This window comes from Momordica charantia, assembly GCF_013281855.1.
Source record: "Momordica charantia cultivar OHB3-1 chromosome 5 unlocalized genomic scaffold, Mcharantia_2.0 BLBB01000005.1, whole genome shotgun sequence".
Taxonomy (NCBI): Eukaryota; Viridiplantae; Streptophyta; class Magnoliopsida; order Cucurbitales; family Cucurbitaceae; genus Momordica; species Momordica charantia.
In genome coordinates this window covers 25,341,334-25,364,259 of record NW_028275163.1, presented here as the reverse complement: position 1 = coordinate 25,364,259, position 22,926 = coordinate 25,341,334, and the positions used below count along the sequence as shown (strand labels likewise).

General features: G+C 34.8%; 1 protein-coding gene across 2 annotated transcripts; it reads right to left on the bottom strand.

Moving 5' to 3' along the window:
• Window positions 1-5,982: 5,982 nt before the first annotated feature.
• Window positions 5,983-21,550, bottom strand: PECT1 (phosphorylethanolamine cytidylyltransferase 1). Of its 2 annotated transcripts, none has more exons than XM_022301569.2 (9): window positions 20,980-21,550; window positions 20,493-20,728; window positions 19,670-19,851; window positions 14,711-14,782; window positions 11,629-11,696; window positions 10,602-10,683; window positions 10,208-10,273; window positions 9,971-10,093; window positions 5,983-6,315 (listed from the first exon to the last, which is right to left on the bottom strand). In XM_022301569.2, the coding sequence occupies exons 1-9, from the start codon at window positions 21,300-21,302 to the stop codon at window positions 6,244-6,246; spliced, it is 1,224 nt and encodes a 407-aa protein (XP_022157261.1). In that variant the 5' UTR covers window positions 21,303-21,550; the 3' UTR covers window positions 5,983-6,243. The 2 variants fall into 2 exon arrangements, with proteins under 2 accessions (XP_022157261.1, XP_022157260.1); XM_022301568.2 differs by having other exon boundaries at window positions 10,563-10,683; window positions 20,980-21,546.
• Between the last annotated feature and the right edge of the window lie 1,376 nt (window positions 21,551-22,926).

The following is a 22,926-nucleotide window of genomic DNA, read 5'->3' as shown; positions in this document are numbered from 1 at the left end:
GCAAAAAAAAATACTAATCGAGAACCTTGCAATTATGCTCTTTTCCAAAGTTACCAATATTACCAAAATCACTCTTTTGGTAATTTAGGGTTTTTTATGTCACTTTACAGGCCCATTTACTTCTCAGTTTGTCGAGCATCCTCAAATATGACAAATAAACCATTTTGTGGCAAAAATTATTCGGAGAACCTTACAATTATGTCATTTTCCAAAGTTACCAATATTGTCAAAATCTCCCTTTTGGTTATTTTTTGTTTTGGTGCCACTGTACACGCCTGTTTACCTCCCCGTTTGCCTAGAATCCATAAAAATGACAAATAAATCCTTCTGTGGCAAAAATAAAAAATAAAAAAACCAAAATTATTCGGAGAACCTTGTAGTTATTCTCTTTTCCAAACTTACCAATTTTACCAAAATCGTCATTTTAGTAATTTTGGGTTTTGCTGGAACTTTACACGTCTGTTTACCTCCCTGTTTGCCCATCTTTAAAATTAAAATAAACGATTTTGTATTAAAAAAATATTATTTTGAGAACCTTGAAAATATTCCCTTTCCAAGGTTACCAATATTACCAAAATCACCCTTTTGGTAATTTTGGGTTTTGTACCACTTTCCACGCTCGTTTACCCCTACTTGACCACCATCCCTAACAATGTTAAATAAACCATTTTTGGCAAAAAATAAATAAATAAATTATTCAACAACCTTGCAATTATGCCACTTTCCAAAGTTATCAATATTACCAAAATCATCATTTTGGTAATTTAGGGTTTTGGTGCCACTTACACGGCCGTTTACCTTCCCGTTTGCCCAACATCTCTAAAAATAACAAATGAACCATTTTTTGGCCAAAAAAAATTATTTGAAGAACCTTGCAATTATGCCATTTTCCAAAGTTCTCAATATTACCAAAATCACCCTTCTGGTAATTTTGAGTTTTAGTGCTACTTAACACGATTGTTTACCTCCTTGTCTGCCTAACATCCCTAAAACTAACAAATAAACCATTTTTTGGCCAAAAAATATATTCGGAGAACCTTGCAATTATGTCATTTTCCAAAGTTACCAATATTACTAAATATTGCCCTTTTGTAAGTTTTGGTTTTGGTTCCACTTTACAAGTTCGTTCATCTCCCCGTTTGGCCACCATCTCTAAAAATGACAAAAAACCATTTTATGGCCAAAAAAAAATTATTCTTAGAACCTTGCAATTATGCGCTTTTCAAAAGTTATCAATATTACCAGAATCGCCCTTTTGTTAATTTTGAGGGTTGGTGCCACTTTACACACCCGTTTACATCCTTGTTTGCCCAGCTTCCCTAAAAATGGCAAATAAACCATTTTGTGGCAAACAAAAAAACTATATAGAGAACCTTGCAATTACGTTCTTTTCAAAAATTACCAATATTACCAAAATCGTTTGGTAATTTTTAGTTTTGGTGCCACTTTACACGTCCGTTTACCTCTCCGTTTGCCTAACATCTCTAAAAATGACCGACAACCCAATTTATGGCAAAAAAAAAAAAATTATTCAGAGAACCTTTCAGTTATGCCCCTTTCCAAAGTTACCAATATTACCAAAATCGCCCTTTTTGGTAATTTTGGGTTTTGGTAACACTTTACACACTCGTTTACCTTCCCGTTTGGCATTTACCGATCATCCCTATAAATGACAAACAATTTTGTTGCCAAAAAAATTTATTCGGAGAACCTTGCAATTATGTCCTTTTTCAAATATACTAATATTACCAAAATCGTCATTTTAATGACATGAGCGTCATAGTGTTTCCTATCTTGTGCAGGTCATACCTTAACGAGGCTTTTCAGCTATACCACGTGTCTGACCTTGATCAGTTCAGACTTCAGTTTTTCGCAGAATCATATTTATTTGTTTTCTCTAATAAATGTATTTTGAAATGTTTTTGTCTATTTTTTTCGAGGAATCTTGTTCAGGTTTCTCCTCATTGTTGAGAAGTCAAGTATTTTCCATTATTTTCTTATCATAACTTTCTACTTTCTATTTTTTTTTCTCTAACATGTCTTCTCCTCTCAATTTACTCTCTCTAAAATATTCTATCTTTGTTTTTAACTTTCCTCTCACTAAATTTTTTTTCTCTTTTCTCTCTCTAAAATTTTTCTTTAAATGTTTCTTTTTATCTCTCTAAACTTTTATTTTCACGTTGCTACATTAGGCATGATAAAAATTCTCATGATCCCGCTCCAAGAATCGTGAATAGATTTTTCATCATGTTTCAATCCTGTCCCCATTCCATTTTTTAAGTAATTAATATATTTTTTATTAACTATTTTCGTAAATTAAATATTTTTAAAAAGTAATTATTTATAGTAGTAAAAATTTTACGATATAAGTTATATATATTTATTACTCTTGTATTTTTTAAATGCTTAGAATAATTAAAATTAATTTATAATCCGGTAATTCTTTCCAGTGAAGATCATCGTCCCTTGATGAGAATTCCTAACCCTTAATTACAAGAATTTTTTGTCTATCCTGCCATTATTTTACCAGAAAAAGAAAAATATTGAAAGAAACTACGTCTCACGACACATTTATAAAAAGCATGAGAAATAATGAACGGGGTTGAATATTGTAATAATACTTCGGGAGTAGTTTTTCCCAGCGCATTTAATAATGTATCAGGAGATGTATTTTTCCCCACGTTTTATTCATGCTTCGGGAGAAGTAGTTTTTCCTTAAGCTTTTAATAATGCGTCCGGAGAAGCAATTTTTTTTCGTCAGCATTGTTCTTCTGACGACCCTATGCCAATTCATTCCAAAAAAACTTTTGCCCGACTATTTTTAAACCTTTGCCTACGTTTTTCTGCGTCGACAAAAACTTATTTCTAATAGTTTTGGACCTCAATTTCAAAAATCAAAGAACATAGTGGAGACAAAGACAATTCCAGTGAAGACGAGGATGGGAAAGCACATCCCGACTGTCACCTTCATCGTTGTCATATGTACTTTACATAGATTTTTCTCACTTTAATATATCTCTTTTAACTTTCTAACATATTTGATTTTTTATTTTTTAGAAATAAAAAACAAAAATATTTATCAAACATATATGATTTATTTTTTAAAAACAAAAAACAGAAAACCAAAAAAGTGAAAAACAAAAATCAATATCAAACAAGTCCTAAATGAACAATGAAGGTCAAGTTGGGTAACAAGCCTTCCTATACTTTGGAGGAACATCTTTTGGGGGCGAGAACTTTTTGAGAAGGGTTAACGTTAGCAAGTCGACAATGGGCACAGTATCACTATAGGCTCAGATCCCTGGATTCTTAGAGACGGCAACTTCAAGCTCATATACACACCGAGTAATATTCGAGATTTTCATGTTGCTTGGTTGCAAGTTAAGAGGAGAACTTGGGATGTGGAGAAAATAAGAGATCACTTTATTCCCATTGAGGCAGAGCAAATACTCCAAATTCATCTTCCTAGGAGTGACGTGGACGACGAAATCATTTGGGGGTTTGACAGGAAGGACATATTCTTTGTCAAAAGTACTTATCATTTGGGAATGAACGTACAAAATAATTTAGAGGCCCTTCTTCTTCCAATGCAGATGTACAGACTAATCGGTGGAAGTGGCTTTGAAATGCTAATATGGTGCTCAAGATAAAGATTGCATGCTGGAAGATGGTGAAAGACATAATTCCTCTTAAAATAAACCTTTGTAAAAAAGGAATTTATACTGATTTGTGTAGTGTGTTTTGCAGGAAGAACGAAGAATCTACGACCCAATTGTTTTGGGACTGTAAGGTATCAAAATCGTTTTGGAAAAATCTCCTAAGTTCTTATGTGGTTCTCTATTCTCTTGACAGGCGATGCTGGAAAATTTAGAACTACTGGGATTGGATGCTAGACAATGCGACCACGGAGGAGGTGGAGATGTTGATGATTGGTTCATGGGTAATTTGGACATATAGGAACAACGTGATGTTCAAAAGGGAGAGTCCTAATCCGCAAACTCTTATTAACAATGCCAGGAAAGTCATTACAGAAAACAATACAAGATCGGATCGTCAAATCACCACCATAGATACAACACCACAATTGCGGAGTCTCTATGGCAAGAACTACCTAGATCCCTCCTCCTCCTTATACATGGACATTGAATACCGATGCAGCCTAGTCGAAGAACTAGCAAGCAAGGAGACTTAGGTGGGTTTTGCATAACTGGGAAGGTGTCATTATCCTTGCAGGCACCCATTTCGTCCACAACTGTACGAGTGTGAAGATGTTGGAAGCAATGGCCGTTAGGAAGGATTGCAGAATTTGCAGCTTATGGTTTCTTATCCTATACAGGTGAAAACTGACTAGTTAGAGGTAGCTAAGTTGTTGCAAAGAGGAGATGATGATCTTACTGAAATAACGTTGGTTATCAAAGAAATATTATATCTTCAGGATGCATGTGGCGTCATCTCATTTAATAAAGTGAAGATGGTAATTTTTGTGCTCACTATCTAGCCGCTTTGGAACTAGAGGAGAGTGTATATTGGATTTCATGTATTCCTAATTGGCTGGTCCTTGTAGCGAATCACGATCATATTCCTTCTTAATAAAAGTTTCTTTCCTTTCTAAAAAAAATAATAATAATAAAATAAAATTTATAGTGTTTAACACTACTATTTAATTATTGTGAGCGTTCAAAATGTCGATGTCGATGGAAATGTCGATGTCCCGATTTTAAGGACATGTCGATGTCGATGGATATTTCGGTGAAAATAATGGAAATTGTGGAAATTGATAAAACTTTTTTGAATTAGCAAATAAAACTTGAATGGTAGCTTAATTAACCTATAATTGATCACTTTTAACCATTAAATGTAAGAATATGATCATTTTATTTATGAAAATGTCGACGTCGATGGAAATATCCGAGAAAGATTTTTTTCTTTAAAGAATGATGAAAATTATTTAAATAGGTAATGTAAACTTTAATTGTAAACTTTTGATTTTTAGAGTATTTCATAATAGGACTCATTTGAAAATGAGATAATTACCCACTTGATTTCCAAACGCATTTCTAAATTCTAATTAACTCGTACCTTTTTATTTTTTCCCTACTTCTCTTTTCAAATTTGAATTTACACCTTTTTCAAACACATTTTCAAATTAATCATCAATCCAACTTTCCAATCAAATCTAAACAACTTCCAAACACATCTCTAATTCACCCAAATTATTCTCTCTCTTTTTTTTTTCTTTTTTACTTTTTACCAACTTTTCTTTTCAAAATTGAATTTACACATTTTCAAATCAATCATCACAATTTCCAAACACACTCTAATTCACTCGTATTACTCATTTGAACAACTACCTTAAAAAAAAGTTGACCTAAGAAAACTATTGTAATTTATATCAAAGTTATCAAAATAGTGCACTAGATCCTCCGATATCATCTTTTTGGTATTAATTAAGTTATGTATTCTATTTCATGTATCATCATTATTTGTATATAATAATATTTTATTTTTTAAAATTTCTAAGATTATTTAAATCTTCATATATGTTAATATTTCACATATATTGCTGACTTTGTAATTAAAGGCTAGATTGAATTAGAAATTATCCATAAAGCAAATTATGAATCTTATTAGTTATATAGTATTAAAATGCGAATATTACATTAAACAAACTAAGATTACAATCAGAACGAAAATAAAATAATCCTAAAAAAACGACATGTCGATGTCGAGCATGCCAACACGTCGACATATCGCTCGACTTTTTGAACTATATGATTATTGTTTAAAATTTATACTGGTTTATCCTCATTTTTTTAGTATATACCTGTTTTACGCTCAAATACACTTTACTTATGTTACCCTACAATTTTAATTACTTTAAAATTGTGTGGTATGTACTTATTAATTTTTAAACAAAAATTGTTTATACTTTTTTATTTAATGTAATAAAAAAAATCGAGCAAACAACATTAAAAGATATGGTAAGAGATAAAAGAAAACATTTTATTATAACACGATGGAGATAAAACCTCGTTTCTTTATTGGAAAAAAAATACATTTGTTAACTAAAAATGTAAACTTTATATTCAAGTCATAAAATATAGCTACCTTCGAAATTGTCCAACATTTGATGTTCCTTTTATCTATCCTTATTGTTAATTAGTGATCAAAAACAGTAAGCAAGATGCCCAAGATACACCTCTTTTCCGTGCAAAACTTCACTCACCAGGACATTTGACATTATCAATCAGCCAAAATATAAGTCTTATCTTCATAGTATCTTCTTTCGCTATTTGCCTTCTTCTCATTGCGCTTCTGCATGAAATTTGCTCGTCTTTAGAACTCAGAATAGAAAGACAATAAGCATATCAAGAAAGCAAACACAATGAAACATCAATCTAAGGATAATTATGAATAATTAGAACAAACTTCAGACGGCAAAAGGCAGCACTAATTTTGATATTGAACTTAATGAAGAGTTCATAAACTTCCAATTATCCGCCAGCTCTGAAGATTTTGCACTAGAGTACTTATCTAGCTTAGTCTAACTACAGCCCACCTCCTCCACGTCACACCTTTCATTCCACCACCAAGCCCAACCATTTGTCGAAAATGACTACTCCACCTAACAACGTCTACTTCCTAAATTCACACTTTCCTCCTAGCGTAGGTGAAATCAGTGGATAGTTCAACGTGTATATCATCAGTAGGCCACCCAAATCTCCACCTTGTCTTCAGGGTGAACTGTAGGAAACAACTGAGTTAGTAGATTGAAGGCTTTACTAAAGTCCAATGGCAAGGATATAGTCAGATCATCCAAAAGAAGCTAGGGTTTAGGTAGTAGTGGGTGCAGCAAGTCGACTGGAGAAACGACCAAATACTTGTGAGACAGATACCTCAAACCCAACTGCAAATTCACTTACATATTTCCTTATTCCATACAGCCATTACTTCATTTTACATATTCCATCTTCATCCCTTGTCCCTCCTTTCAAGTTGCTTAGAGCAAGTTTTCTCCCCAGTTTTGAGCTTCACGTTGAGAATTTTCCTCCCTTAATGGTCTTCCGTTACCAACCATTGAACCTGGTTATTTAAATTGCTCATGATATAACCTAAATTCATCCGTTTTCTATTCAGTGCTGTTTTGGGTTTAATTGTTTTAGATTTTGAGCTCCTAATTTCCCTTTTGACATGGAAATCAAAAATCATGAAACGCAAGCTGAATAGTTCAAACTACTACTAGTTATAAATTGGTGAAATAATTACTCAAAATTTGGAACTTATATACTCTGGAAAGAGAAAGAGACAAGTAAACAAGATGTATCATGCGTGCAAATCCCTTTATCTAGTAGAAAAGGGCGAAAAGTTCATAGTGTCTTACTTTTGGTTTATTTGTGAATATTAGTTGTAATTAGTTGTAATTAATTGTAATTATTCTATTCTTATTTACCTTATTTTTATGTATTGAGCTTTCTCCTATATAAGAAGGCTATGTATTTCTTACTTTTAATATATTGGAATACAAATACTTTATTCCATCAAAATCAAGTTGGTATCAGAGTCCAAAATGCTCAAACGAGCCCCAAGATCCATGAGCCAAAAGAGCCACGATCTTGAGGGGGGCATGTTAAGGATCTCACATTGCTAAAAGAAAGGACCTTACATAGGTTTATAATAGACATAGACTACTCCTCTCATTGCCAATTGGTTTTGAGATAGAATCTCATGAATATTAATACTTACTTTAAGAAGTCTGAGCTGCCTTCAGTCAAGTTCAACTAACTCAATGGGACTCAATGGGATCAGATGACAATAATGAGTTTTCTAGTAGGTCTTTGTTCAAGATATCTAAAGATAGTAGGTACTTTGTACAGAGAACTTGCAACTTCTGTACTAGTTCAATCTAACAGTATACTTGTTAGTAAAAGTAATGATTATAAAGGTAGTTAAAAATGAGGACAAATACTTCAGGTAAAGCAAGATCCAGAAGAAATAATTTACTATTAATGTCACAAGTTAAGTCATATGAAGCGGGATTGTAGGAAATTGTTAATTAAGGGTCAAAAGACTTATTCTCCTAACTCATCGTCTCACGACATTTTTAGAAGTCTATTGTAATTTCTACAACTGAATTTGTTAAATTTTTATAGTATCAAGAACAATTGGAAGAATCATCTACCCCTGTCATGGCCAGATCTGAATTAGGTAAGATGAAAAAATGTCTTATTTCATCTCCTCCAAAAAATGTCTTATTTTATGATGTTACAAATCATATTAGAAGTAATCCTACTTTATTTTTCACTATTTAACAATCCATAAATATTACTTCATAGATGGACCAACGCCTCTGAACTTGGCTTGATGGGTTTGATATGATGGTCAGTCTCACTTCATTTTCTTTAACTTTTGTTCTAAATTTATCATATTCTCTTCTAATTTAATCTTTGTTGATAAACCCACCACCCCTATTTATAATTGCTGTGACTACTTTTTTTCTTAGTTATTGCTTGTTTCAAGAACTTGTGACAAAATAGATTAGTTGATAAAGGATGTGAATTTGGAAGACTTGACATTTTTAACCATCAGGTATCAAAGACAACATATTCTGGAGTGGCATTACCATCTGAAGCATGTTGTCATTTGGGTTATCCAACTCCTACCTCGTGTAATATATACCTAATCAGTCAAAAATATTTAGTAACACTTGATTTGAAGAGTCCTTTTGGGTTGCAGTTAAGCTTTAATGGCATAGAAAAAGGAAAAAGGCATTGAAGAAGGCAGAATTGAAAAAGGCAGAAGGGGTCTTTAATTCCCCTTGGAAAACAGAAATTAAAATGGCTCCCTTGGGGAGGGTTCCCTCAACCCTCCGCCTCTAGGATGTTGATCTGCCTTTGTTTTGAGCTCCTTTTGAATACAATCTCTTTGTTTCTTATCCAAAAAAAAAATGGCAGAATAAAAAGGCATAATTTTCAGGGTCTTTAATTCCCCTATTGGAAAGCAGCATTCGAAAGTGGCTCCTCATCTTCCAAGTGCCTGGGGTTTGGTTTTACTTTTCAAGGAGAATTTCTGATTAGGCCTCTTGTTTTTGAGGGTTATATGGAAATCTTAAAGGTCTTGTGTGGTTGAACGGGTCTGGTTTCTCTTGAATTTTGTCACTGCGGCTACTCCTCAAGATTCACTTTCAGGATGCTCTAAGGAAGATTGGCGTTCGTCTCGGTTGTTCTTGGGCCTCTTCATTAGTGGTTTTTGGTTTCTGATGTTCTTTATTTTCAATCAATCAGATTGTATTGCTCCTTATTGAGCTCGTCATTTACTACGGAGTTTGCATCTTGGACAACTTTCCTTTTCATTCATCAATAAAAAGTTTGAAAAAAAAGGTGCTTGATTTTTGACATGGAGTGCTCAACTTGCAAAATTTTACCTAAAATAGAGGTTGGTCTTATGTTAACAAAGGAAACGGGTGAAAAAAAATTCTACTCTCAATAGTATCTTGTACCAAGTTAAGTTACCTTCTTTGAAAACCCTCCCTTTTCTTCATCATCTCCCAACAGGAGTAAGGGAGAGAATGAATATCTCTCTATCTATACCATTATTTCTCCTACTTAGGTATCTTCTAAGGATCCATTTCCTTTCCCGTATAGGTTTTCTCACCCGAATTACTTCAAAGCATGCAACGGTAAGTTGTTTAGGCTTGAGTTTTACTCAAGATTGGAGGTCCTGTAACTATTTGGGGTATCTTTCTGCATTTTCTTATTCTACAAATTATATTTTGTAGCATAAGGTTCTCCGCCATCAGATTGGAGACCAAGCAATGATCTCTCCATTCCATTTTCATAAGGCAGGTCAATGCACTAACCCTTTTTCATTTTTGTCTTATAACCATTTGCAGTTAACGAAACCAGATTCATACAACAAAAACGTTGCAAGTTATCAAATACCAGCAAATATTAGATAGGTTAGAGCGGGGAACCTGGTATGCCTCATGATTGGATACAATCCTCCTAATAATAGTGGTTGTTGTGATGTCTAGCGGACTGTCTAGAATTTTGAAGATGCCCATACTAATAGGGACAGCATATGGATTGCATTCCCTCTGTAAAATACAATGTTAAGCCTTTAATAGTTATTCGACATCCACCCAATAGTGAAAAATAAAAAACACGATGTACATAGGAATCCATTGTTCTTGCAAAATTACAATTAATACCTTCTGAAAATCATTAATTTCGGCAATACTTCCATGGACTACCAATGAGATGTTAAAAGTTGTAATCTGCAGGGAAAGTACAGATAAGATCAAGCTGACGTGAGAGTTTAAGACTCCAACATTTAAATTTCAACCAATTATGAAAGACAGCTGTTCAATACTTAGGCTACAGACATCTCTGACATTAATTTCCTAGCAATGATTATATCATTACAAGCATGTTTGATCCAACTATTGCAACCACCACTTTCTTTCGTTTCTTTGAATATTAAAACACCCATATACTTAAGCTAGAAACAAGAATCAAACTGTGTTAAAGGTGAAGTGAGGCGGCAAACACAAGAACTAAGCTAACCATGTCTTTAGACACTTCCCAAGGTGCACCTATTATCACCTCGTCCACATAACGACATGCCAAAACACTCAAGCTTCTCTCGTGGAGATTCATTATTGGTCGATGAGCTCCTCTGTTGGCACTGTAATGCAACCACAAAGGAAAAACTCATCCATCTTTCAAAATAAAAAAACGTATCTCAAGAAAACAAAATATTTTACTTTGTATTGGTTATATAGAATATTTAAACTTATCAAGGTTCACTTGCCAGATACAACTTAGTAAGCTCATGGTGATAATTTAGATATTACAGACAGTTGCAGCTTTAATGGATAGTAAGGCTCTCAACCCTCATTAAGTGGAGACTGGAGAGAGAGAGAAAGAGAAAGAGAACGTATTTGCAATACTGTGTAGTGCACACATGTTCTGATCTTGTTTTCTTCACACACAACACTCGAGAGAGCTGCAAAAAATCTAGATAACAAATATGCATGCACAAATAATCAACCTACATGTTTTGATATCTTTTCATCACATATAGCACTTAGAGAGAGCTGCAAAAAAATAGAGATAAAATAATGCATGCACAGATAATCTATTATAGCAATATGTTTTAACAAACTTTTCACTGATAATTGAAAAGTTACCAATAATCAATTATGGCATTGAAACCTGAAAATTGATGAAGTTGCTCAAGACGGCAACCATATTAGAGATGAGAAGAACACATGATTTGAAAACGCTCATAACACAATGATAGAAAGAAGCAATGTTCGTATAATTTGAAGCTGACAACTAGTCAACCAAACTGGTAATGAACACGCAATCAGACTAGCTTGCAGTTGCAGTCCAGATTTTTAACCAAAAAATTTAAAAAGAAAAAATAATAATTTTAAATTTTAAATTAAAATATATATATAAATAAATAAATTCACACCTTTAACATGTGAATGATCTGCAGACATTGGAGGAGAATGATTTAATACAGCAGTATTACCACTCCTTTTTTACTTCATATTATTTGCGAATATGATATAGTGAAAGACCAAATTACAGACCAATATAAAATTCATGCGAGAGACGTCACCTGACAGTCAGATCAGTATGTATTCCAACCAGAAGAAAGTCTCCCATACTTCGGGCATGCTTCAAAATCTATGCAACACAACATTAGGATCAGAAATGTGAATTCATGTTGTAATTGTGGAATCTCTAATATTTACAAAGGAGTTGTATGTAAACGTTAGTTGTCAATATTTATTATTTATTGTATTTATTTTTTCCTTATATTATAATGGACCTCTCTTCTATATAAGAAAACTTAGGTTGAACATATTCTCAAAGTTAAAAGATGGTATTAGAGCAAAAATGTCCTGAGAAACCCTAGCTGACAAAGGGATGGAGCCACCTATTTAGTGGGATCTAATCAAAATTTTTGCTTCTTCGTGGGCTTCGTATCTAACCTTTTTTGTAACTGTAACTTAGAATTTTGCCAATTGGGAGGTTTTTTAAACTTTCTTTGGCTTGTGGGGATATCTCATCTCCCACTTCTCTTGTACATCCCTCTTTAGATAATGAAAGTTAAGTTTCTGATAAAAAATAAATAAATAAATCTTTGTAATGTTTGTAAATGAGTAAGAATATTTTATTCCTCTAAAAGTTAGGCCGATCGGGAATCTTGTGAACTGGACTTGGACAGCTTTGCCTTCTCAACAGGGAGGGATGGGAGTAGGTTCACTAGCTCACAAAAATACAGCCCTCTTAATGAAATGGCTGTGTCGTTTTGCAAATTAAAAAACCAGTTTTTGGAGGAGGGTAATTACTGTCATTTATGGAGAAGAGCCTTTTGGTTGGTGGTCCAAGCCCTCAAAGAATTCCTCCATAGGCAGACCATGGATCGACATACAAAGAACAACACCAGATTTTGGCAGATTCATCTATTTCAAAGTGGTTTCGGGGGCTTCAGTTAGATTTTAGGAAGATACATGGATAGGCTCTTCTCCATTATCGGTCTCTTTCACGGATTTATATGCTATCTCTACCAAGAAGGACTTTTCTATTGCAGATTGCTGGAATACAGAGGCCATGACATGGGACATAGGCATGAGAAGGAACCTTTTTGATAGAGAGCTTGATAGGTGGGCGATGTTTACCAAAAAACTTGAAGGAGTGGTTATTGGCCAAGGCAACGACTCCTTATGCTGGAACGCAGACAGTAAGGGTGTTTTTTCAATGAAATCGGCCTTCATGGCAATTACCTCCCCCTCTCCCAAGTTAAATGCAGCCGCTGCATCTCTCATCTGGAACTTCAAGGTACCAAAGAAGGTAAAGGTGTTCCTTTGGACTCTCTTTTATAGGGGTATAAACACAGCTGAAAAAGTCCAAAGGAAATTACCTCAGTGGACTCTCTCACCTTATGTTTGTGGCATGTGCGTTAGGAGTGCAGAAACGGTGGATCATCTCTTCCTTCATCGTACCTTTGCAACTACAGCTTGGAACTACTTGGCTTCTCACCTAGACTTGGCTCTCTATCTCCCAAAGAAAATAGATGATTTTATCGTTGAAGGCTTTGGTGGTTCTTTGCTAAAAGGAAAATCATATATTCTCTGGAATTGTGGTGCTCGAGCCCTTCTATGGCTGCTTTGGAAGGAATGGAATTACAGACTTTTTGATGAGAAAGAGGGTTCTCTTGACTCTTTTTGTGTGAATATAAAGCATACGGCTTCTTGGTGAGCCTCGATCCACAAGAAGGTTTTTGGTAACTATGGTTTTCTTTTGGCTCTTCAGAGTTGGAATTCCTTGATTGCTTAGTCTCTTTGGAAAGGGTCCTCTCGACCCTCTGCCTCTAGGCTGTATTTCTTGCCTTTTTTTTTGGGCTCCTCTTCTTTTTGGATGAAATCTCTTTGTTTATTATAAAAAAAGACACACCCCAATATTATTGAAGATAAGATTAGGGGAATAGTGAGAAAAAGAATCAGCAAGAGAAACCCAGTGAGAGGCCTTAAGCTTAGCTGAAATGAGGCAATCAAACCAGGAACAATACTTTCGTCAAAGATTCTCATATTCCTTTCATACCACATTTCTGAAAGAAAACCTTTGACAGCATTGATCCATAATAGCTGGGCCAAAGAAGATGAGTAAGGAGTCCCACAAAGCAATTGAATTTCGAGAACCCAATCAACATGGAATTGGCAAAACAGCAATGAAAAAATAAGTGATGTAAGTCTTCCCCACTTGCTCTACAAAGAACGCAAATAGAAGGCAGCAAAGCGGCTGAAGGAAGCTTTTTTTTTTTTTAAGAAGATCAGCTGTGTTAAGCTTCCCAAGCATAAGAATCCAAGCATCTGTCTTTTTTAGCAGTGTTTTTTATGATTTTAGACTAAGGTTCTCCTTGGTTCTTTCCACCATATGCATCCTTGAAGGGTTGTCAAGTTTTCTACTCTTTGGGGTTTCCTTGGTCAAGTTCCCTGGTGATTTTTTACCGGTTTCTTGGATGTCCACTTTCAAGGCGAAAATCTTTATGGTTTTTTTTTCCTTTTTCAGTGGCCTTTTATTTTTGGTTGGTTCTTGAGCTTTATTGTAATTTTTTGGGTCACTTGGGTTTAAACGGGAGTTTTTCTAGCCTCTCTGGTATCTTTTCGTTAATTATGAAAGGTTCTATTTCCATTTGTCAAAGTAAAAGGAGCAAGACTACAAGCAAGAACTGACCTTTAAAGGAAAGATTTGGTTTAATTTTTTTGGGTTTCTATTTTTATCCTTTTCTTTTTTCTTTTTTTTTGTTTGGGGGATTGGTGGATGAGTTGGAGGAGGTGCACAAGTATAGTACCAGATTATTTCCTCTTTGTGATTAAACACCATGACAGGCAAAATGTTTTTAAACCCTGTCCTAACGAGGGGAAGAATTTTTTTTTGACAAGGAAACAAAAAAAATTATTAATAAAATGAAACAATGAAAGTCGGAAAAAAAACTTCCATTAGTAGGGGAAAAAAAACAACCCTACCCAACCAAGAACCAACAATCTTTCATTGATAAGGAAAGGTAGAATGAAAAATTATGTTGTGCTCCAGTGGTGCTAGTGTCAAATAAGGAAGGGTAGAATCCAAGCGATAAAAGCAAATTAACTTTGAATAAATATCCATGAACCTTCAAAAAATGAATCACTATTTACCTCCACATGTCCAGCATGGAAAAGATCAAATGCACCGTCTATATAAATAATGCGAGCATCTGGTCCTGGCCCCTGCAGCCACAAGCTTTGTCCTTTTGATGAGAGATTATATAATATGGAGTGGCAGGGGGGGGGGGGGGGGGGGGGGGGGGGGGGGGGGGGGGGGCCTAAATGAAACAAATAAACAAAGGATTCCTCTCATGACTGGACATGGCAAAGGCGAAGTAATATGAAAGAGTCCAGACAAATCAAAATCAACGAGGTCCATATATTCAGTGTAGAAACCAAAACTTACCTAAGTAGCAAGGACTGATCTCTTAACAATCTGACATTTTTTTTGTGATAATAAATGAAATTGTATTCATATGAAGGAAAAAAATCAATTTTTACCCCTAAACTTGGCAAGCAAGTGTTGCAATGTTTACCTTTTGTTTAATTTATGTTATATTCACGGCTAATTTTAACAAAAATTAACTTCAAAATCTCCCGAACTCACTAGCAAACTATAACAAAACGATACACAAAGTTTAGCCCAAACAATCAATGCACAAGATCAACCACCAAACTTACAAATTTCAACAAAAATTCATTGAACACAAGTAAGAGTTTTTTCCTTTAATGTCTGTTCGATCAAAAGCTTAACAGAAACTAAAGATTACAACAGTTATACAAGTCTAAGGTTTAATTTGATTTACTAAAAAGTTCAGGGTTACCAAGTTCAGGGGCAAAAATTAGATTTTGATAAGAACAAGGAACCACCTGTCCCACAGGATGTTTATAGCAGAAGGAAGAAAAGCAATGCAGAAGTTAGTTAGCCTTGGTGACTTGGAGTGCAGTAGTGTGGGGCCCAATTTTGCAATAGGTGACCACAACAGTAGGTTGTGAGGGAAGGGTATATCTTTGGAGTTTTAGGATCTTTTTTGGGCATTGAACATTTTGCTTTTCGTTTTGGCATTTTGGCTTTAGGGTTCCTTGAGAAGGGGGAGTTCTTGGCCTCTTCAAGTGCTAAGCTATCTGTTGTTTTGTGTCTGGTTTTGAGGAAAATATTGGATACATTGGAGATAGACCATCTGAGGCCTATCAGATTTTTGCATACCATGAATTATTATTGTTGCACATTACTTGTTTGCCATCTACATAAACCAGCCTGTTTTAAATACAAGGAACTGATTATAAGAAAATAGCAACAAACTCCTATTATAAATACAAGTAATTGATAATAAGACGATCACAACACTAAGCAATCTTAGCAAAGAAAGGTACAATAATTGATTATATTGGCACTATAAATAGTTTAGCTTACACAAAGAAAAACTCAACCCGAGTTTTAAGAACTTGGATATTAAAAAACATCAAAATTTGAAAAAAATATATATTCCAAGCGACCTGGAAGCTCAACATAAAAATCAATGGTCTATTTGTCCTAATGAAAGTTTGGTTCATCATAAAAACTAAAATCTATAGTATATTGTCATGATTATCCTCCAACAACGTACTCCACTGTTACTTGCAACCATATCTTATTATTGATATATTTGCAACGATGAACGCTAAGCTCTTAATCTCCTTTCTTGCAATCCTCCGTCAAGGGATTCTTGCCAGTAGCCATCTGCTCCAATACCAAACTTGTTGGACAATTCGAAAAAGGTGAAGTCTGAAATTTAACCAACTCTCGAGATGATTCAACACAAGGGAATCTTTTAAATAGGCTTAAAAGGTGACCTGACTAATTGGTCAACTTATGGATGTAGGATAGTGTTGTTCGGGTGGCTTTTAAAGGGTAAAGCTAAGACGTTATGGACATGTGCTGTTAAAGCGTTTTTTTCAATGTTGTGGAGAGAGGAACAATAGAGTTTTTGAAGGAAATGTCTCTAATTTTGATAGGCTCATAGATGGTGTACATCTTACAACATCTCTTTGGTGCCTTAAACACAAGGATTCGTTTTGTAATTACAGTTTATCCTTAATTCTACAGGATTGGAAAGCGCTGATGTATTAGTTTTTGTGGGGGGGGGGGGAGTGTGGGGGCTCTCTAATCCCCCGGCCCTTAGGTTATTTCGCCTTTGCTTTTGGTTTGTTATTATAAATATTTCTTATCCAAAAAAAAAAGAATCATTGATGTATGAAATTTACAAAATAAGGGAGAAGAGAAAGCCCCAAAGCAAAGGAATTACATGAAACTTCTCCAATTACTCAAAAGTGTAGCATAAGTAATATCTCCAAAAATTCAATCAGAAGTATTCTTCTTTTCCACAAAAAAACTCTGGTTCCTTTCCATCTAAATGACCGGAAAGAAAGCCTTAACCATATTCATCCAAATAATCTTCTTCTCGTTCTCAAATGGATGACCCAAAAGAGTGAAGGATAGAAGACTCTTTGGGTCAAGTGGAAGGGCGGCTGTCCAATCGAAGGAGGCAAGCAAAATATTCAAATTCATGATGCATAAGTGCAAGTATAAAAGATGTGGCTTTGTGACTCTCCATCTCGATAGCAAATGACACACCAATGAGAGGAGATGGACAAACAATGCATCCAACGCTGCAGCAAATCATGGGTGTTAATTTCACGGTTAGATAGCTCGCAAAGAAAGAATTTCATATTGTTTAGTAATTGTCTTCCCAAATGGACTTAGCAAGAAGAGAAGTATCGTTAGTCGGCTTTGTTCCCATGTCCAGAACAAGAGATTTGGTGGAGAAAAGTCATTTGCTGTCCGGTTTCATATCCAAATGTCTTCAATTGTGCCAAGGTGTACGGGTGAGAGAAGAATTTTAAAGATCTGCCCATTCCACAATTTCCACATCCTTTAGGTTTCTTCAAAGCCCCAAATCCCAAAAACCAGCAGCTGCCTTCCAAACTTCTTTGACAGAAGCATGTGTGTAGAGAAATGGAAAAAAGATGAAGGAAACAAGCTGCCAGAGGAGAGTGTTGTTAAGCAATTTAGTTCTTAGGCTGTTAATTAATTTAATCCATTCTATTTACTGTTTTACTTTAGCTTAAATTAGTTAAAAGTATAATTTTGTAATTATTGAGTGATATTTTGTAATTAGAGCTTATGGTTGGTTGATTTTTGTACTTTTCTTAAGGTGTTCTGGATAGAAAGGAATAAAGGATTCTCAATGGAAAATGATGGAGTATGGAACTTGAACTAGATTCAGGATTTGATTGTATTTATTTCTTCTTCTTGGTACATTCTTTTTGTTTTTTTGGATAAGAGACAAAAGATGTATTAATCACAAAAAAGGAGAACAAACTACCCCACCCCCCCACCCAAAAAAAAAAAGAAATTCTTCTTGGTACATTCAATCTTAGTTGTTTTGAAATTACTCTCTACTATCTTTTCTTTAAATAAGAAACTAGGTTTCAATAAGAGAGAATGTACCAGCATTTTTGTTGAAAGTTTTTTCTAATCCTTAGTCAAACTAATACTTCCTCTTTCCCCTTTTATCCATTCTCTATAACCCAGGGATTTGTTCAAGTCCTCCGTGAGTCCTCTTCCCTCTACAGCGATTGGTTTGTTAGTTGTTCCCTCCATTAAAATTGTTATGTTTTATTTTGAAGTTGAAATCTTCTTCGCCTTTATTGTCAATGTTAGATATCCAATATATGAATTAAGTTTACCCAACCCATCGGCTTAAACTTTTGGACTTTTGAGTTGAGTGGTGGTTTATTCATCCTTAGCATGGTATCAAAGTGGAAGGTTCTGTGTTCGAACCCCTACATTATTGTTTCCTCCTAATTTATTATGATTTCCACTTGTTGGGTCTAATTACCCAAGCCCACAAGTGAGGGGGAGTGTTAGATACCCAATATATGAATTAAATTTACCCAACCCATCAACTTAAGTTTTTGGGTTGAGTGATGATTTATTCATCTTTAACGGTCAATGTACCAAGTCTCAATTCCATTTTTTCAATTCTATAGTCCATCTTATTTTTTTCGAGCATAACTAAGATAGAGCACTAATACCAACTTATTGAATTATGAAAAGAAAATCATATAATGGTAGTTTCAAAAAAATAATAATAAAATATATATATATATATATATATATAAGGCTCACAGACATTCCAGAAGCCTATGGCCCTCCAAAATGGCTAGAAAATATTCTCTAGCTTCCACCTCTACTTCTACATACGTAAATCATGCTGTTACACAATCTACACATTCTCTAACTAACAACCTTCACATTCGTTTGCTAACCCCACAACTACTAACAAACTATAACAGAGGACCTACCTATCTCTGATAACTACTTAGTCCTAGGTCCACATTATAAACTTTCCCGCCTTTAACTCCAAAAAATTCATGTAACATCATCAAGATAGAAATAGAAAAATATGGGCTAACTTTAATGGTATAATCTATGCTATCTGAAAAGATTGATAAAACCATCCATACACAAATTGCAAGAAAGGAACCAATAAAGAAATAAATCAAAGAGTGCTCTCAAAAAATAAAAAATAAAAAAAAGGATCACTCCCTCGAACTAGCTGACTTTCGAGCTATGATTTCATCATTTGTACCACCGTAGTACACCATAAACCAAAATCATCATTTGTGGGGACAACCCTAGTAGTAAGAGCTTGAAATGGAGAGAAGTTACCAAAGTCATAGGTGTAAGCCTCAAGATACAAAGTTCAATAAATTATAACTGTTGATGTCTCACTAAACTAGTATTAGGGTACATGAAATCTCGTGGAATATTGGGGTGGGTTCAATACCATAGATATTGAAAAAATAAATAAAGAAAGAATGAAAGAAAGAAAAGAAAAGAAAAGAAAAAAATCACAAATAATATTCAAAGGATTAAATCTACATCTTATATACTGGCAGAAAAATCAGATCTGAAGACCAATGTTAATTCCATAAAAAGTACAAAATAAATGAAATTTCAGGGAGAGACACAATAACAGTTGCCCATATCAATTCAAACAACTAGCAATGAGGAGAAGTACAAACCTTCTCATTGGAAAATTGAACAATTCGACGAGAAGTTGGTAAGAAATGGGAGACACGAGTTCCACTTCCAGATCCACCATCTTCAAATTTCTGACTATGACCATGACTGAACTGTCTTTGTAATGAAGAATGATTTTGATTGTCACTAATAGATCTCTCTCTTACACAGAGAAGCATGCGACCTGTACATGATATTGCCAAAAAGAATATGATCAAACAGGATACGAAAATCAAGAAGCAGAACGTAATACAACTCAAATAATAACTAGTACTGAAGTGAGGATTAAAAAAGAAAGCATATTACTTTTTCCAGATAATTAATAGATAAGTAATTTTGAATGAAAAAGAAAGCATATTACTTTTTCCAGATTTTCGAGAACTAATCCAGCTTATGAATCTCTATGATTACTTTAAAAATGAGTCCCTATAATGTCATGAATTTCATTTCAAGTAGACCTCTCGTCCAAACATTTATAAGTGAATAAATATGACCATTTTTAAGACATCTTGGGTCGATTATCTACTTGTTATTGGAGTAAAATGTTAAGACAAAAGACGTTGTTTCATCTTTTGCTAATTTATACAGTAAATGGAGTTCTCTATTGTAATTGTTAATTATTAATCCATTTTTTGAAAAAACAAAATGCAACAATATAAGCTAAGGCAATTCTACAGGTCTCACTTTCTCTGAGAAAAAATATAATGCCACAAAATCATTCGGAGTAAGAAAACAAAGTGGCAACAGCTACTGACGAATATGCTTTCATATAGATCTCCCCTTCTTATGAAGTGCATTAAACAGTAGTCAGACTCAAATACCAACCTACAATATCCGTGCTTGAAACTCCTTCTGTGCGCTTGATCTGCTTGTAGCGACCTGCCTTCTTAGCTAGAGCATAAGCATCAGTTCCATCAGGGAGAACACAAGGGTCATCACCGTGAATGATATAATCTATCTTGTACTCGTCAAATAGCTTTCTCATGAAATCTTCAGTTATGGCATAGGGCGCGTCCGGAATAACCTCATCAACCCATTTAACGGCATTGACCATGATCATCCTATAACATATATGATTAAGTATGTAACAACTTTCATTTCCCCAATACAGAATTACATGAAGACTACGTTCAAGGTGCGAAACACATTGAAACTTAATCATCGTTGGGACGAAACACATAAGCGAAATGCTACGAGTCGCATAAGACAGAAGCTCAAAATGGCGAAGAAATACAAAGACATACGTTCACAGCAAAGCTAAAAAGGCAGAATGAATGCGAGGAGTAACAGAATAATCGGATAAGAAGACGACCTTTCCTTGAGGGGAGTAACAGGAGGACCTTTGTTGGCAGTTATTTCAGCATCGCTAACGACGCCAACGACCAATTGGTCGCCAAGGGCTCTAGCCTGACGGAGGGCGTTGCAATGGCCATAGTGCATCATGTCAAAGCATCCGTCCATGTATACGCGAACGGGCTTCTTTTTCCTCCGCCATACCCTCATCGACGGCTGATGAGGAACCCCCAAATGCAAGCCCAGCAGCGATATCCCGATTACTGCCCCCCCAATCAAGCATGTGGCAACAAACCTCGCCCAACGTTGTGTATTTTCCGAGGGACCTGCATCCGGATTCATGCTTCCTGTTCTAGCTCTCTACGTTTCGCGCCAAGCTCGCAATTTATAGTAATCGGAAGCAATCTGGTCATGAAATCCAGCTGCAGCTTAAAAGAGGTGCGATGCGATGGCGTAATTTCTTTGCTCTTTATCTTCGAAATTCTTTACGCGTGTGCATGTCTAGAGTCTAGACTAGGTATTTGGCTTGGCGATGGCATAGCGGTGAGTAAAGTACGCGAAAATAAAATTTAGGGGCTCAAGATTTTTCTGATGTCGTGCACGCGACCGCGTGCAAGTATAATTTGTCGTTTAAAAACATTTTTAAGATTGTCAAATATATTTTTGTGGCAAGGTACTTGAGGTTTGAGCTTGTCTTACCTTCAAATTTGAGAAAAAAAAAAAAAAAAGACAGTGCCAATAGTTAATTTGACAGTTAATTAACACACTTTAATTATCAATTAAGATTGACAAATTATATTAACATTTTATCATTTTTCGGTAATTAAACTATGAGTTGGCATTTTCTTCTTCTTTGGTTTTTTTTTTCCTTTCTTTCCTCTCGTCTTCCTCCAGTACTTTCATGGCCTTTGGATTGCCGGACATCATAGAAGCCATCTCGACAGAATAATCGAAGCAATTCCCATCACTGCACTAAAAAATATGGCACATGTAGTCGCCAATTTTACACAAAATTTTTAATAGGTTAAAAAACACATTTGGTTCTTAAGTTTTCATTAAAGTTAGTCCCTACCTTTAAAAATTAGGTTAGATTTAACAAATGCATAACGTGTCCTTCACACATAGTCAATTGTACAAGTTGGTTCACTTTTTGGTCGGGTTAAACTTGGACCGGTTCGATTTGGCCCGCAAACTGATTCACGAGTACGCAAACCGTTTCACCCTTCGCCAGCGTCCTCCTGTTCCGCCACTGCCACCGCCCACTCCACCAGTTCCCTTGCATACACCCCAGCGGAAAACAACATCTTCGTCACTAGATCTGAACGCCAATATAAATGGAAACTTAGAATTTCAATAGGATTATTCATGATCTTTTTCGATTTTAGACCCTATTGAAGTGTTGAACCTGTTTTAAAAAGTATCTCTAATAATTTCACCGCTTCAGTATCAAAAGATTAAAGAAAAAAATTTATGACAAACGATTTATAATCCCAGAGATCAAAGCGTAAGCATGGGGACTGTATTGTTTCGCCCAAGTCAATTTTTACAAAAACGACGATGGAGTAAACGAAATAACCCAATTGAAAATGGTGGTCTTTGTAAACTCCAAATTCGAAATCCATCTCCTCTTGTAAAGAAATATGTGATTGCCCGGAGTCATACTTCCAAATGAACTCCATTTCGTCTTGCAAAATATACTTCGAATGAAGTGAATAATTTATAAATCAGATAGTTCAATGGTCGTTTTGATAGCTAATATTAAATTTTATATATATATATATATATATATTTATTTATTGAGATCGTATCTTTTTTCTTTTTTACAAGAAGTTTTTTCATTTGTACTAAACAAATTAATATCATGCACATACATTTTATAATAAATGCATCTAAAATTATTATATTTAAAAAATTATTTTTCACCCTTAACCTTGATAAGTTTTATCTATCTTTAATCTAAACTTTC